The 17373-nt window shown below is 31.1% G+C and overlaps 1 protein-coding gene across 2 annotated transcripts in view; it reads right to left on the bottom strand.

Moving 5' to 3' along the window:
• The window catches only part of LOC127729439 (G-protein-signaling modulator 2-like), a 94074-nt gene that overhangs the window by 6177 nt on the left and 70524 nt on the right, over positions 1-17373 (bottom strand). For both annotated transcript variants that reach the window (XM_052237270.1, XM_052237269.1), the window contains 9 exons: positions 15476-15618; positions 13844-13967; positions 12859-12974; positions 7523-7787; positions 6860-6945; positions 6315-6352; positions 5788-5855; positions 4000-4125; positions 2598-2733 (listed from right to left, as the gene is read on the bottom strand). In XM_052237270.1, coding sequence (XP_052093230.1) covers positions 2598-2733; positions 4000-4125; positions 5788-5855; positions 6315-6352; positions 6860-6945; positions 7523-7787; positions 12859-12974; positions 13844-13967; positions 15476-15618 — 1102 coding nt within the window. The remainder of the gene's footprint in view (positions 1-2597; positions 2734-3999; positions 4126-5787; positions 5856-6314; positions 6353-6859; positions 6946-7522; positions 7788-12858; positions 12975-13843; positions 13968-15475; positions 15619-17373) is intronic.

Here is a 17373-nt window from a genome sequence, read left to right as displayed (position 1 = left end):
CGAAAACCAATGTGTCTTCGGACGACGACGACGACGCCAACGTCATACCAATATACGACCACAAAATTTTTTTGCGGTCGTATAAAAAGGAGCATACCTCTAAATAACTCACTGCCCAAATTTAAACTCTGTGTACTGTGGTTCTAAGCATTCTGCATGAGTTTCATAAAATTTGGTTGAGACAAACTTATGAAAATTGGTTAGGGTGCGGAAACTGAAAAATTAGCAATTTTCCAAATTTTAAAGGGGCATAACTCTGGTACAATTAACAACCTACCGCCTAAATTCAAACTCTGTCTGTGTGTTGTGGTTCTCAGCATTGTGTATGAGTTTCATAAAATTTTGATGAGGAAAACTTAACTTAGCGTGCAGAAACGAGAAAACAGGACAGATGGACAGTGAAGGGAAACACTTGATGCCTCTGGTGCCTGGTGTTTACTTAAATTAGTCAATGAATTTATATGAATGATGAAACTTTTGCTGAAATAGAAATATAGTTTGACCCAAAAATTACTTGTGCATGAATTTACATTACAATTTTAGTGTAGATGTGGTACATAGTATGCTTATTAAGATTTTCGGAAAACTAGAGTGCTATTTTTAGAAATAGGTTACTTCCATAACGTCATGTCTCGCTACAAGACTTTCAACATTGATTGAAAATTTGCACAGAGAGGTATACAATTCAGGATATGTACATGTTTCTTATGAAGTTATTAAGTAAAAGTATTTAGAGAGCTGTGAAAATTGAAAAAAAAATGATTGAATATATGGGGATCTGAATAGGTGGTGTGACACCTGATAACATAACTAGGGCATACACAAATCAATTAAAATGCCCAAAGCAAGGGTCAAACTGACCACAGCTGATAGGCTGCTGTTTAAATTGTGTATATGTGGCTAGGTGCCTTTATCACTATTTGGTCATTGGACAGTACCTTGCTAAAATTAGCATCTCAATAAATGCTGTGAAATATCAATGTGAAACTACTGTGAAGTTGATTTCAGGACATACTTCTACATTTAATGTGAACACGAGTTCAAGTGTTAAGGATGCGTGGTTTTACATCAATTACTAGTAAATAATGCACTGAATTTGAGTGACATCTAAATGTAACAGCTATTTTTACCTTTTAGTTTTCTTATCAGTTCTAACATTTCTATTCAAGAAATATAAAAAAAAAAATAATCATTTGAATGTCAAGGAGTAATGATTACAATAGTCATTATCTAGACACGTGAAACAAAATTGTATTCTAAAAAAAAATCAAAATCATTTTGTATTTTCAACTATACACTGCTGTAAATTCAGAAAGTAATGCATGCATTTATCATTGTGAATCACTGATTACTGGTAAAAATGAAAGATCTAATTAATGTGATTGCAAAGATTTATGAAGGAAGATCACTACTGAAATTATGAATGGGAGTTTTTATTATTGTGAACCTGACATTGTTACATTTCTCACATCAATAAAAAAATGGCAATAATTTCTGAATTTACAGAATGTTTAAGTTGTTTTCTACTGGTACAAAATCATTCCTGTAAGATTAATATAATGTCATTGGACGAATACTGTCATGTAAATGATAAATGAATTGGATATTTTTAACAAAAATATAAATAAGTGGCTAACAACCCTATTTGTCCCCCCTTTAGTAGTTTAAAATGAACGCAAGTAGTATGGAATTATAATTATTTACTTCTAAACATGATGATGAAGATTTATTGTATAAAACAAACACTATGTTGCAAAAGTGGAAAATAGGTAAATTCAATTAAACTGTGTGAAAGACTTTATTTACCCAGATTTGTTTTTGCTTAATCGAATTACGACTATTGAACAGTGGTATGCTACTGTTGCCTTTATTTATTCTATAAATCACAAAATAATAGATTTTTACAGAAAAAAACTGTAATTTTCTTCTATCTGCAAATGCACTTTACATTCAAGATGTGTCCAAGAATCTTATCTTAAGATGTATTTTAAGTTTTGTATATAGATCTGTTTTTTAAAACAAACAAAAACCTACTACTGTGGATTCATTTATTTTAGTGGGTACCAATTTTCGTGGATTGAGGAAAACTTGCATTTTCGTGGATATTTTATTTCGTGGTTTTGCCAAAGTCTGCATACATTCCTATAGAAGATTTGTTATGTGTTGGATATTTGAATTCGTGGTTCTTGGGTAACTACGAAATCCAGGAAAATTGGTATCCAATGAATAATAATGAATCCACAGTATATATTATCCGTTACTATTGGTCTATAATATTAATATTAGTACTAATAAGACAATACCTGTTACTATTGGTCTGTAATATTAATATTAGTACTAATAAGACAATACCTGTTACTATTGGTCTGTAATATTAATATTAGTACTAATAAGACAATACCTGTTACTATTCGTCTATAATATTAATATTAGTACTAATAAGACAATACCTGTTACTATTGGTCTGTAATATTAATATTAGTACTAATAAGACAATACCTGTTACTATTGGTCTGTAATATTAATATTAGTACTAATAAGACAATACCTGTTACTATTGGTCTATAATATCAATATTAGTACTAATAAGACAATACCTGTTACACGTTTACTATTATCTATACCAGTTCTCGGAGTAACAGGTTCTACTTGGATTGAACATCGTTGGTCATCGAGCCTTCTGCTTTGGAATTTTGACAACAAATCAAAGAAACTTTCATCATCAAAAGATACCTGAAGCAAATGAAAACTCATTAAAATAATTTACCACCTCAGATGGTCCTTTTCATTGGCCGTGGTAGTAATGGATAAAAAGCTAATGTAACATTATCTAAGCATTGATCTCATATCCATTTTTTGTAGATTGATTATTTGAATTTTGCTTGCTAACTGTCTAGCGGCAAATATTTCATGCATACTCAAATCTTGAACTCATTTATAATAAAGTCAATAGTTAAGATCTGGAAAGGTGGTGACTTCGGAATTTAGTTTCTACTGGAAAAAAGGGTACTATTAGTAAGGGCCTAAATTTTGCCTTACAACAGGCCTCCTAAAGATCCCTCAAATTGTTGTAAAAAAATGGGCAACATGTAGAGAAAGTCAAAGTGACTGTACATCAAATTCAACATCATCATTTCCCTTGGAAAGTATTTGTATCAAAGTTTTCTACAGAAAGCCTATTCTTAAACTTAATATCCAATGAATAATGCTTTACTTCAGAGTATCAAATGAACATGCTTTTGTTGAGAATTACAAAATTCTAAGTTCCACTAAAAATTTCCTTGATGTTCAACAAAAATATATATTGGTTTGTTTGTTGGTGTTTATTGCTACTTTCAGTGCCCGTAGCTATATCATGGCTATCATTGTTTGTTGGCTGTAAATATCATACATGGGCAGATGGTAAATATATCAGACATGGGCTATTTTTGTCAGATGGTAAATAAAAGACTTGTGCTATTTTTGTCAGATGGTAAATAAAAGACATTTGCTATTTTTGTCAGATGGTAAATATAAGACATGGGCTATTTTTGTCAGATGGTAAATATATCAGACATGGGCTATTTTTGTCAGATGGTAAATATAAGACATGGGCTATTTTTGTCGGATGGTAAATAAGATACATAGGCTATTTTTGTCAGATGGTAAATATAAGACATGGGCTATTTTTGTCAGATGGTAAATATCAGACATGGGCTATTTTTGTCAGATGGTAAATATCAGACATGGGCTATTTTTGTCAGATGGTAAATATCAGACATGGGCTATTTTTGTCAGATAGTAAATAAAGGACATGGGCTATTTTTGTCAGATAGTAAATATCAGACATGGGCTATTTTTGTCAGAAGGTAAATATCAGACATGGGCTATTTTTGTCAGATGGTAAATATCAGACATGGGCTATTTTTGTCAGATAGTAAATATCAGACATGGGCTATTTTTGTCAGATAGTAAATATCAGACATGGGCTATTTTTGTCAGATAACTGGGAAGCCTTACTTGTTGTATTGACTGAAGTTTCTCTTTATTTCTGTTGTTAAGTGACAAATCTGACTCAGTGGCTACACTTGCAGCCTTCTGAAATTTAGGGACTTTTGGTCTCGCTCCACCATTCATTAACTCAGCCTAAAATAGAAAATGAAGTTAGTATATGTTATTGAATAAATTTAGTAGGATGTAACTCATGATTAGGAGTTGGTTATCTTTCCATAAAATAAAGTTAAGCTGTCAAGATTTCATATATCAAAACTGTCATCATGGGAGACGTCTAAAATATAATTTGGTATATATTTTGATTCTAATTTTGAAGTACGATATGTTTTGTATTTTTACTGCAAAAGCAATTTTTGTTTTGGACATCAAATGCTATTTTCAGGTCAAAATCTAAACCTTCACAATAATTTACAATGCCTTTAAGTGCTAATGATGAAAACAAAAAATTTATTGTTGAACATAAGTATCTATCAAAAGAAAGGCTTCAAAAGACATTGTAACTTATGAGAAGGTAATATTAATCAGATTTCCAGACCAGAATATATCTAAGCCATATACAAATCTACATAAAGAAAATGTACTTGACATTTATAAAAGTATACTGGCAAAATACTCACTTTTTTGCTCTGAAAACAAAATGTAAAAAAACGTAAACCTAAGAATATTCCAATTAATGTTGGCCTAGTTGAAAATCTGGACCAAGATATTTTTTGATAAATTCAATATATTCTTAAATCTTAAAGGGGCACTAGCTGTCAAATTCATGTTCAACGATTTGACTCAAAATCTCATATTTGATTTATAACCATGTTAAACATTTATCCAAATTATAAAAAGTCTAAAATAAACAATTTACAAGGCATGGGCTAGATAATATGTAGCTTCGTTTCGTGTGTATTTTAGTCTTGATGCCATCTAATTAACTATCAAGTTGACCTCTGAAGACCTCCGATGGTCAGATAAGCAATATAAACATAAATATAGATATAAATAGAAAGCATCCACATGCAATTGGATTTTTCTAGGTCTGTTTAATTTCATATCATAGATTAAAAATATATGTTAATCATTGGTTTTTACCTGTATAAGAATGATTTTTTGTGGATCGAATGAGTCAATCAAATGATTTACCTTTGTTTCACTTTCAATGTTGACATTCTTTTCCTTTAAATAACCAAACACACACAATTCATGTGTTATCCATCTATAGCTAAGGGGTTAAATTGAAGTTCACATGAATACGGATTCAATGAGGTCGAATTATTCACTTGCAAGTGAATAATTCATTATCAATGTTTCTTAGCTTAATTTGACAAAATTTAACAATACTGGCTGCTAAAAGCGAATTACTATTTCACTATTTCACTTTCATTAATGATTGAACAAAACAAAATCATACTTTTAGATTTTTTTATATATCTCGTAGCTAGTGCCCCTTTAATTTTCCTGAGGAATCTTCAACAAACAATAACAAACCAGATTACCCCCTTTGTCTCATGTCAGACAAATATTTCAAAAGATCACAGATCTTGCAGATTTCATATGTTTGTAAGTTTTATTAAGTAAATGATTACATGGACAGTTAAATTTGTTACAGTTGTTTTTGAAATTACAAGTACTTAAAATAGTGTGCCCGTTTAATTACACCTATTAAAGTAAAAGCTTTCTAGAATCAGCATGATTTTTGTTATTAAACGCAATTCCATATCATTAAATTTAAACCACTCATAGACGAGTTCTGAAGAAATGTACATCTACAAATATGAAAATAAAGAAAAAAAATCTAAATCCCACCTTCTTGTCTGGAGTCAATTTCATCAACTCCATATTTTCCATACTGTGACGTCTAAATGGCCTTCTTGCTGTAAATATATGTATAACACTGATGTTTATCACAAGTTAAGGTCATTTCATAGTAAGCATGTAGCTTTATGTCTTCTACTTATGGTACAACTTTTCAGGGCCTATATTTTTCTGCTTTCAAAAGGGGCCACAAAAATGATCCAAGTCCCATATCTCCGTTAAAATTGTCAAATAAAACTAAGGCTATAGTATGGTCAAGTAATGGTGATAAAAAATCAAATAATTCTACCAGTTTGCAAACTTTGGGTCAAATAGTTTTTTAGCATTGAAGTAGCACAAAAATACATATTTTTACTTTTTATGTTTCTACATAGCAAATAAGTATTTTAACTTCGATAAGAGTCTAGAATGAAATAAAATAAATTTGTTCTTGCCAGAAACAGACCAACTTTCTAGAAGATTTTGGAATCTGTATATTTATCCTAAATCATACATAATGTTTAACAATAGATACTCACACAGTGGTAAATCTGTTTCATCTTTGGTTTGTAGTTTGCTGAAAAAAAAAATCATTAGGTTAATTCTCTCTTCCTTAATTTCCAATACAGGTATAAATCATGGCAAACATATTAACCAGCTTCATGACAGGCAAGTTATTGCTGTTTTACTTTAATTCATTTATTTATGGAAATTGTGTTAAAGTAAATAGACATAATCAAGATTTAAAAACTAAATGGCACTATTTAAGGACTAAAACATGTGTCTTTCTTTCATTTCTAGACATCACTCAAGTGAAGGAAAGGTCAATCAATTGCATTTAGTCCTAGAAAGGTATTATGTTGCAACTAAAAATAATTTATATATCATATAGTGGGTAGGAATATATTATTTATATATATGGTAAGTGGGTAGGAATCATTTAATTGCTTTAAATATATTTAAATATTTATGATATGAGGCGAGAGGGTATGACCCTTGCCTCAACACAGACAAAATCAATGGTGGATTGTAAAAATTGAAAAATAGCTTTAAACTGAATCCTTTCAGTAAGGTAAACACTCACATATCTTGTAAATCTGTGATACCTAAAGCTTTTTGTAAATCAACTAAATTCATTTCTGCAGTTAACTGTCCAGTTTCATCTCCTATCTACAATCATAACATCATACATAACCTTTAATTCACAAATTTGTTGTGATTATCTTTTGTTGCACTATTAATGTGACATTAATTGTATCAAAACTCATATTTTAAATTAAATATCAAAATTAATATGTCAATTACCAGAACAAATATTAATTAATTTTGTATTTTATTACCATTTGTCAATAATCTAACAAATGCATAAAAATAATTTGTGAATTTGTAGTTGTTCAGAAATGAACAAATCCAAATCACTAAAAACATTGTTTTTGCATATTTTAAAGATTTCTCTCTTTCTGAAATTAAAACAATCCAATTATTTTTTTTAGATTTTATTTTGTGGTTTCTACTTGAATGGAAACAAAACTTTTTTCCTGGTCTATGATTATGTGCAAGTCTGTACACAGCTGTTAATGATCCCAGTTTAAATTTGACTATGTTTTTTTTTGGTTCCACATTTATATGTCAGCTCGGTGTCAAATTATGACAAGAATCTTACCTCCTTTTTATCTATGAGTGTCTACTTCTGACAGGTTTTCTATCCCCTTGATAGATATTATATAAATTTCTACTTAATTCTTACCTCTCTTGATATCTGTAAGTGTTTATTTGCATATGGTAATGCCTCTTCATGGTGCCCCAATGCCTTGTGTGCATTTCCTAGACTCCAGCATGCACGACCTTCTCCTACTCTATCCTCTAACTCGCGTGCTATCTCTAAATGTCTTAAATGATATTCAATAGCTTTTTCATAGTCTCTAAGTAATGTATAAGTATTGCCTAAACTGTAACAAGCTTGGGCTTCTAAAGCTTTGTCTCCTAATTGTTTGGCTATCTGTAATGATTTCCTGAAAGATATTGAAATATTTATATTAGTTTAAACAAGTCCAATAATTTCTGAGGGCTATTCCATTAAAAAGGAGGTACTAGGGTCGGAAGGCAATTTTTAAGTACCCCCACGACCAAGAGGAATGTACCATGTATCTTAACACCAACCAACAGGAAGTCGTTTCATAATAATACAAGAACCAACTGGAATATATCTAACTTATTTTATTCTAATTTACCACAACCAAAGGAATTGTTATTTAAACATTATAGTTGCTGGACAATTTAGAGGGGGTGGACAGGGTCAAGGAGCTACAATGTTTGGTTATTACTATGATATAAAGGGCTATTTGTATCTCTTTTTTTTTTATATTGTTCAATTCATACCCGAGTATACAATTAAAGTAATAGTTCAAATTCAAAGCTGTTTAAATGTATCATATCTAGTTGCACTATTATATTAGCTCTGTAAAAATAAAGTAAGAAACTTCCAGATTTTTACTGGCCGTTCAAAATTGAGAAGAAATGACCTCTTGGAATTGTAGATATATGTATACTCTATAAAAACATCTACATGTAATATCAACATTTATTAATGATAAAGAAAATTACTGTCACATTTCATTGGATTTTGACATGAAAATTTGTGAACTAAAAGTAATTTTGAGTTTCTGTATAAAATATTTCATGCTTTTTCTTTCTTTTCCATATATCTTTTGGTTTTCAATTCTAGTGTTTATATTTCATCATCATAGATGTATTTTGTCACCTGCCTGGAATTATTATTTTTTCTATTGTATTTGATCGGCAAACCCGGAATTACCCTTATCCGACCCCGGAATCTGATCGGGTATTGTAATCGTCTTCATTTCCGGTTTATGGCATCCATTGTTTTTCAATGTTGTTTTTGTCAGTCAGATATGATTTTACTCGTATTTACACATTACTTGTTGGCAATTTTCAGTATAAAGCTAGCGGTTGAACAAACTGAGCATCGCTGTCATGAATAATAAAGATAAAAATAAATTTTGAGATCGTTTTGAAGTTTTGGTCCCAAATTCATGAAATTGAAAATTGGGAAAAACGTAGGGTATTTGCAATTGCCAATAGGAATGGATCTGGTATTTGGACCCTGTGGAATGCTAGAAAAATCCCTAGAGGGGTGTACGATCTCAATAGTAATATGGCTTTAAAATGACCATACTGATGGTTAAAAAGGTCGTCAAAGTTAATTTTTATTTTCTTTCAAATCGAAGGTCCGTTGGGCCTAGCTAGTAACCAAACGAAAGTCCGATTGCAATAGTGGAAGGTCGCGGACCTCGGACCACCGCTTATTTGAACATCCGAATATTATTTTCAATAGAATTTGACATCGTTCGCCATGTGCTTGTCATTAAAGGGAAGTAACTCTTGCACTTCCGGAACTGGTACCATAGGTAGAATACAACGTTGCGCCTGTCGCTGCGTAAGTCGCGGGAACAGTTATGTTTTCCAAAATATCACGATAAGAGCAGGAGACAAAAATAATCGGTTATATAAGTCCTTGCAAAAACAAATAATAGTAAAAAACGGAAAATAACACATTGAAACCGACAGTCACGAAAAATGACTGTCAAAGAAGACCAACAACCAACAATACTTAGTTTCTCTAAACACCAAGGGCCACTGGCCATACACGCTTCAACACATCAACAACCAACGGGATTTTTTATAATTGCCGTCCGACCCTGGTACATTCTTTTTAATGGAATAGCCCTGAGAGATAAAGGTTCAAAACTTCTTTGGTGCTTCTAGTTGTAGTAGAATAAAAATTAGGATAAGCAAGTCAGCAAGATTGTGTTAAATTATTTAAATGCCACCTTTATAAAATTTGCAAAAAGAGTCACCAGGTCAGCTAAAATAATTAAGATAGTCTGCACTACAAAAGTCAAAAAGTCTGAAAAGACCAGTTTTTGTCTGAATTTGCATGAATTTTTACTCGACATTCTTAATTTGTCTGAATAATTTTTAAAAATTCTTGACATAGTATGAATTTGTCTAATAAGGTTCTTGATTTTTCTTGACAAGTGTCTTGACAGTATGAACATTGTCTTAAAATTTCTCGACACTTCCTGTATCATCTGATAAGAGTCTGGATTAGTCTCGACCAATTCTTGACTGTCTTAAATTTGTCTCGATCTGTCTTGACATATTCTTGACATTCTTAATAATGTCTGAATATGTCTCGACATATTCTTGACATTCTAAATAATGTCTGAATATGTCTCGACACATTCTTGACAGTCTTAAATATGTCTTGACACTATCTCAACAGTATAAATTTCGCCTGAAATGTGAACAGACTTATTCTGCACTGTTTATGACATTCTATTGCTGTTATATACTCCTTTTTATTATGGCTAAACTAAACTTTGAAGAATCAAGGATTAATTTGGTATATATAGTAAGATACCCTTTTGGTGCAACTAAGTTGTAATACCCTGAATAATCCCCCATGTAGTTTAATTTTGATTTATTTTTATTAAACATTTAAGTAATTGTTTTCACTTGGAATGTAAGTAGAAGGTATTGACAAACAGCATTTAGATTTTTGCCGTTCGCAAAACTGCCAGTCAAATTTGCTTTACTAAAATAGGTGTCTTGTATCTCTTTTGGACCCCACAATTCATCTTTTGGGTTTGTGTAGTTAAAAAAAGGGGGGGGGGGGGGGGCTTTCGTTTAGGTCAAAGAATTTGTTCCCATCTTGATTCAAAACCCTTATTCATTTTTTAGAACAACCCAAAAACATTTTTTATTTTGAGTGTTGAATTTTATAATTTTTTATCAAAAATAAATATTAATAAATAATAAAAAAACTCCTTCCTGAAAAGAAAAAAATGTTTAGGTCTATTATGCATGTCTGTTTGAGAACCATTTCTATAGAAATCATTGATGGGACCCATTATAAATACATTTTTTTATTATTCCTGGAGTAGATAATAATTTTCTTTTAATCTTTGGGAATTATTCAATTTGTTTTTATGTTAAAATAATTAACTTCATAATTTTGATGAAGAAAATCCATTTCAATTCAATTTTTTTTCATCAAAATGATGATTTTCATTTTCATCTATCAACAAACTTTTTAAATTGTAGTGGCATGGTCGGTCAACTGATAAGTTGTATGGCTGATTACAGGTAAAGCAATAACTTCTATTTGACAGTTGCGTGTACTCTGGGGTGTGGAATACCTTAATTGTATGGGGAACATCCTGTCCATGTGTAATACTTAATATATTCCAACAGATGACATTACACAAATTTTTCTTCTGTTAAATGAATGATTTGTATATCATCATAATTTGCTATTTATATAAACCACATTTTGGTATAATAATTATTTACCATATCAACATTGAATATTATGAATGTACATGTAGAATGAAATATGTCTACAGTATGATTGGTTTGAATCATCTAATTTATAAGCTTTAGGAATCAAAATTTGTAATTATTTAAAAACCCACATTGAAATTGTTTTATATCAAAACAACCACATTTGAATTATTTTATACTTTAGATTTCATAGCCATATTTGAATTTGTAAAAATATTTATAGGTAAACGGACAGAAAGTCACAGGACAAAAAGTCACAGGACATAAAGTCACAAATTTGATAGGACAAAAAGTCACAGGACAAAAAGTCACAAATAGTTTGTTGACAATTGTTTGAATATGTAAGAGAAAGATCTTGAAATATTTTCTTTTTATTACATATATTCATTTTTAAGTTTAGGAAATTGTTCATAAGCCTTGATAAATGAAAATTTATTAAATTTTAATCGTGCAAAGGATATATTTCTTGGCACCATGAAGCCATTTAAGGATCAAGCCTCTTTGACATTTTGTTTTCATAGCAATTATTTGATCATTATTAATATTTATTGCATAAATTTTAATTACAAAGTTGCTTTATAAATAATAATTTAAGAAAAAAAACAAAATATTTCTTTTTAAATTAGTTTTTTCTTGTTCAAAGAAAAATAATCTCAAAACTGAATTGTGACTTTTTGTCCTGTGACTTTTTGTCCGTGACTTTTTGTCCTGTGACTTTCTGTCCTACATTCTATTTATATACCCAAATTTTCAATTATTTTACATGCCCAACTTTTATTTTTGTTGTAAAGAAGTGTAACTTGAAACAACAGTATATCATATAAAGAGAAATAAAGATTAAAATTATATCATGAATATTGGTCATGATTTGTAAAACTCAGAACTGTCAAGTAAATTTAAGACACGATTCAAAATGTTCAGAATATGTCAAGCCATACTGAGAAAAAATAAGAATGTCGAGAAATTTCAAGACAGTATTCAAATGTCAAGAATTTGTCAAGAAATTTTAAGACCATATTCAGAATGTCGAGAATATGTCGAGTAAATTTCATACAAATTTAATATAAATGAGAATTTGTCAAGAAAAATTAAGACACAAGTCATACTTTTGGAGAATGTCGAGTAAAAGTTCATGCAAATTAAGACAAAAACTGGTCTTTTCAGACTTTTAGACTTTTGTAGTGCTGGTAAATACATTTTTATTGATTTTTTTTTCTACTTATGAAAAGTACAATGAAACCTACGTAAAGAAACCCTTTACAACTTAATATTGTGTTCCTATTCATTTGGTGTTTTGTTTACAAGCTAAAGAATTTATGTGTCTTCCATGATATTGGAAACAATAAACTTCCGTAAATTAATACTATTTGGTTATTGATAATTAACCTGCTGGATGTTAAGTTGCCATTCATTAAACAATTATTCAACGTGAAGAGCCCATCAAATAATCTTTTTACATTCTATCTTCACAAGATTTGTTTCAACAACAAGCTGGTTTTTATAGAATTATGGAATTCAAAATTTGTTAATTGTTTATACATGTTCATGATTAATTTTGAGCAAGTTCATATGGCTATGATGTAAAGAAATTTTGATGTTTTAATTTCCATGGTTGCACCATCACTATGCAGTTTTTCAACATTTTCATTTCGATAGTAATATAATCATCACAGGCAGTCTCAAATCTCCCCCTTGGTTTAATGTCATTACTTATACCTATAATCATCACAGGCAGTCTCAAATTCATTGAGAAATATGTGAGCATTTCCTAAATTACTGTAGGCCCTTCTCTCTGCAGACTTGTCTCCAAACTCTTTAGCAATGGACAATCTCTGAAATATAAAAAGTTTGCTAAAAAATGAAATTAATTTAGTTAACTGACTCAATCTCTAATATCTTTTATTAGATATAAGAAGATGTGGTATGAGTGCCAATGACACAACTCTCCATCCAAGTCACAATATGTAAAAGTAAACCATTATAGGTCAATTGTTTATTTGTTGTTGGGTTTCTGTATCATTGATGTAAAACCCACATCACTCTTTATTCACAATTTATGATTATGTTGTATAGAGGTAATTTTTTTTTGGGGGGGGGGGGGGGTTAAAAATTTCACCATTTTTATTTTGGCGAATTCTTCATTCCCAATTAAATAGCTTGGCAGGTACTGAATTGGTTCAATTAGTTGCAGTTTGAAAGTTAAAAATTGACAGGAAGAAAACAGTGAAACATATCATTGCTGTAGTTCTGTATAGATACAAGAAATTTTAAATCTGTTCAATCATTTCTTATTTTTAAATCAATTTAAGGAACTATGTAGTGAGTGCCCATTTTATTACAGTTAACAGAACCTAATATTCAAAGTTGTACACAAAACCATTTTTGTTTATTTGTTTGTGTATATATTAACAAGAATGTGTCCATAGTACACGGATGCCCACTAGCACTATCATTTATTATGTTCAGTGAACCATGAAATTGAAGTCAAAACTCTTATTTGGCATTACAATTAGAAAGATCATATCATAGGGAACATTTGTACTTAGTTTCAAATTGATTGGTCTTCAACTTCATCAAAAACTACTTTGACCAATAACTTTAACCTGAAGCTAGACAGACGAACGAACAAATGGACAAACAGACCAAAAAACATAATGCCCCTAGGTGTGGCATAAAAAACAATAATACAAAACATACTTACTTCTTCGTGGTAACGGATTGCTAATTTAAAGTTACCCAGCAAGTAATGTGTGTTACCAAGGTTACCACACGCTCGACCTTGAGCAGCTTTATCACTAAGTTCTTTAACTAATCGTAGGTTTTCTCTGAAAAAGACTTACATTAATTGAACTTTACCTTGAAATTACCATTTAACACAAAACATGTAGTTGATACATAACACATAAAGTTTAGTTGAGATGTATATATATATAAATACGACTGAACCAGTGACAACTCTACGACAGATTTTATCCACAGGATCACCAGTGATGGTGATACAGGGCTGAAAACACATTCTGTATATATAATTTGTCTAAATAACAGCCCAACAATGTTAGATCTGTCCGCAAATTTTTGTTCTTCCCTCTCCGGGATTCAAACTCATGCTACTGAGATATTGTGGCACCAAATCGCCTTGCATTATGCCCGGCGCGCTAGACCACTTGACCACCTAGGCTCAACAAAATCAAGCTTTCGGTGGCCGGGTGTTACCTTTCCTCGTCAGTTTTTATCTAGCATTCGTAACACAGTACATGATATATAAGGCATGAAGATGTAATATAACAGATCAGCTGAATTATCTATTGTAGCGGATATATATATATATATATAAATATATATATGAACAACAGCTTTTCACAAAAGTATTTTTTACTCACATCAACATCTGGAGACTATTTTGATGTGGGCGTAAAGCAAGCATTGATCAATCAATACATTGTGTGGCCAAATATCTTTTTTGGTATGCATGTTTCTAATATCTAGATATAAGTGACTAGATCTGAAAGTAAGGCTAATTTAGCTGTTTTTCTCTTTAAGGCAATAGTTTTGAAAGTAAACGGAAAACATGTAAGAAAAAAATAAATAAAAATATCAATATCTTAATTAGAGATAAATTTAGTTAAAACTCTAATTTGGCATTAAAATTAGAATGATCATATCATAGGGAACATGTGTACTAAGTTTCAAGTTGATTGGACATCAACTTCATCAAAAAATACCTTGACTAAAAACTTTAACCTGAAGAGAGACAGACGGACGGACGGACGAACAAACGGACGAAGGGACGCACGAACAGACGTACAGACCGAAAAAAAACATAATGCCCATAAATGAGGCATAAAAATAACATCACATCATTGGTTGAATATCATTGTTTAGTACGTTGTTAGCCAATCATAATGTTTTGGTGTACGCTTTTGAAATATTACCAAGAATGCATTCAATTCTGTAACTGCATCTAATTTTACCGATTGTGTTCAATTTCCAATTATGACATTTTGTCTTAGTGTGAGTTGGCATGTGGGTGATGGATGTATAGCAGGATGCTTAACCTGTCAATGCAACTGGTCTTGCGATTCCCTCATTTTATGTTTTTGTAACAATGATTTGTCTCTTCCTAATTGATTTACGAGATTTGAACATGGGTAAACTACTGTAGATCTAATTTACCATATTTGTATTCTGAAGGGTCAAAGCTATTTGTATAAGCACAGTAAATGACTACTTGATTTGTATAATAGAATTAGTTTACTGGGTCACATCTAGGTTAGAATCCTACACATGTCTATGGTCACAATTGAGAAAAAAATAAAAGTCAAAATTCATTTACTCATAATATTCAGCAGCTTTTTGTAAGGCTTCCTTGACCTCTAGAGGGAATTCCCCTGGATCTTGGTCTCCACACTTCCCCATATGTTTGCCTTTTGCATGATAAACATTACCAAGGTTATACAAAGCCCTCGCTTCTCCTACCTGTAATAAGATAAACATTACCAAGGTTATACAAAGCCCTCGCTTCTCCTATCTGTAATAAGATAGATAAACATTACCAAGGTTATACAAAGCCCTCGCTTCTATCTGTAATAAGATAAACATTACCAAGGTTATACAAAGCCCTCACTTGTCCTATCTGTAATAAGATAAACATTACCAAGGTTATACAAAGCCCTTCCTTCTCCTATCTGTAATAAGATAAACATTACCAAGGTTATACAAAGCCCTCACTTGTCCTATCTGTAATAAGATAAACATTACCAAGGTTATACAAAGCCCTCACTTGTCCTATCTGTAATAAGATAAACATTACCAAAGTTATACAAAGCCCTCACTTGTCCTATCTGTAATAAGATAAACATTACCAAGGTTATACAAAGCCCTCGCTTGTCCTATCTGTAATAAGATAAACATTACCAAGGTTATACAAAGCCCTCGCTTGTCCTATCTGTAATAAGATAAACATTACCAAGGTTATACAAAGCCCTCGCTTGTCCTATCTGTAATAAGATAAACATTACCAAGGTTATACAAAGCCCTCGCTTGTCCTATCTGTAATAAGATAAACATTACCAAGGTTATACAAAGCCCTCGCTTGTCCTATCTGTAATAAGATAAACATTACCAAGGTTATACAAAGCCCTCGCTTGTCCTATCTGTAATAAGATAAACATTACCAAGGTTATACAAAGCCCTCGCTTGTCCTATCTGTAATAAGATAAACATTACCAAGGTTATACAAAGCCCTCGCTTGTCCTACCTGTAAAGAAATTAACATTCCTTTGATTAAACAAAGCCATTGTTTCTCCTTTTTATAGACATAATGAGATTTTCACCATTCCTGCTGCTAGTTAACTGTTACTCCATGGCTGTATCACCAGCCAAGTTGCTTACAGTCTTTTGGTCATATAAAAGCTTCTGTCCAAATTTCATAAAATCCCCTGATGTTGGACAAAGTTATTGATGACTAAAAAACTTAAACCACAGACCGAATCTGAATGTTAAAACTATAAAAAATAAACTGCTTCGCTGAGCGCAGCTGGATACGCCCACAAAGGTCCAACCCTGAACAGTTGGGACAAAAATGGACACAATATTCAAGCTTGATACAGGTCTGAATTTGGATTGTATTAAATATTTAACATATTATAGGTTTCTGAATAAATGTAGTCAAAGAACTTGAAATTGGTTATATGAATTGAATTTATATTCAATTAAAGATTTCTTGCTGTTGTGCAATACACTGTGCTGTTGCGCAATACTTAGTAAATCTGTTGTCAGACTATAAACAATTAAAGTTCAATTAATTCTCAATGTCATATCAAAAATTTATGAAAATGTAAAGGGAGCTTACATCAATAGATATAGTAATTCACCAAAGTTTCATGAGAATTTCTGACAGCATTTTTGAGTTATTGTCCAAAAACTGGAAAATCCCCCCTTTTTTAATGAATAAAACCCCATAACTCAGAAATGTAAAATGTAAAACTTATAAAATTCTAAACAGAGCTTACATCAATAGATATAAACAATTCAGCAAAGTTTCATAAGAACTGCTGAAAGCATTTTTGATTTTTTGTCTGAAAACTGGAAAATCTCCCTTTTTTTAATGAATAAAACCCTGTAACTCGGAAATGTAAAATCTAAAATATATAAAAATCAAAAGGGAGCTCACGTCAATAGATATAAACAATTCACAAGGTTTTATGCAAATTGGTTAAAGCGTTTTTGAGT

This window comes from Mytilus californianus, unplaced genomic scaffold, assembly GCF_021869535.1.
Source record: "Mytilus californianus isolate M0D057914Y unplaced genomic scaffold, xbMytCali1.0.p SCAF_2, whole genome shotgun sequence".
Taxonomy (NCBI): Eukaryota; Metazoa; Mollusca; class Bivalvia; order Mytilida; family Mytilidae; genus Mytilus; species Mytilus californianus.
The sequence above is the reverse complement of the archived record's forward strand: the minus strand, read 5'-3'. Positions and strand labels throughout refer to the sequence as shown.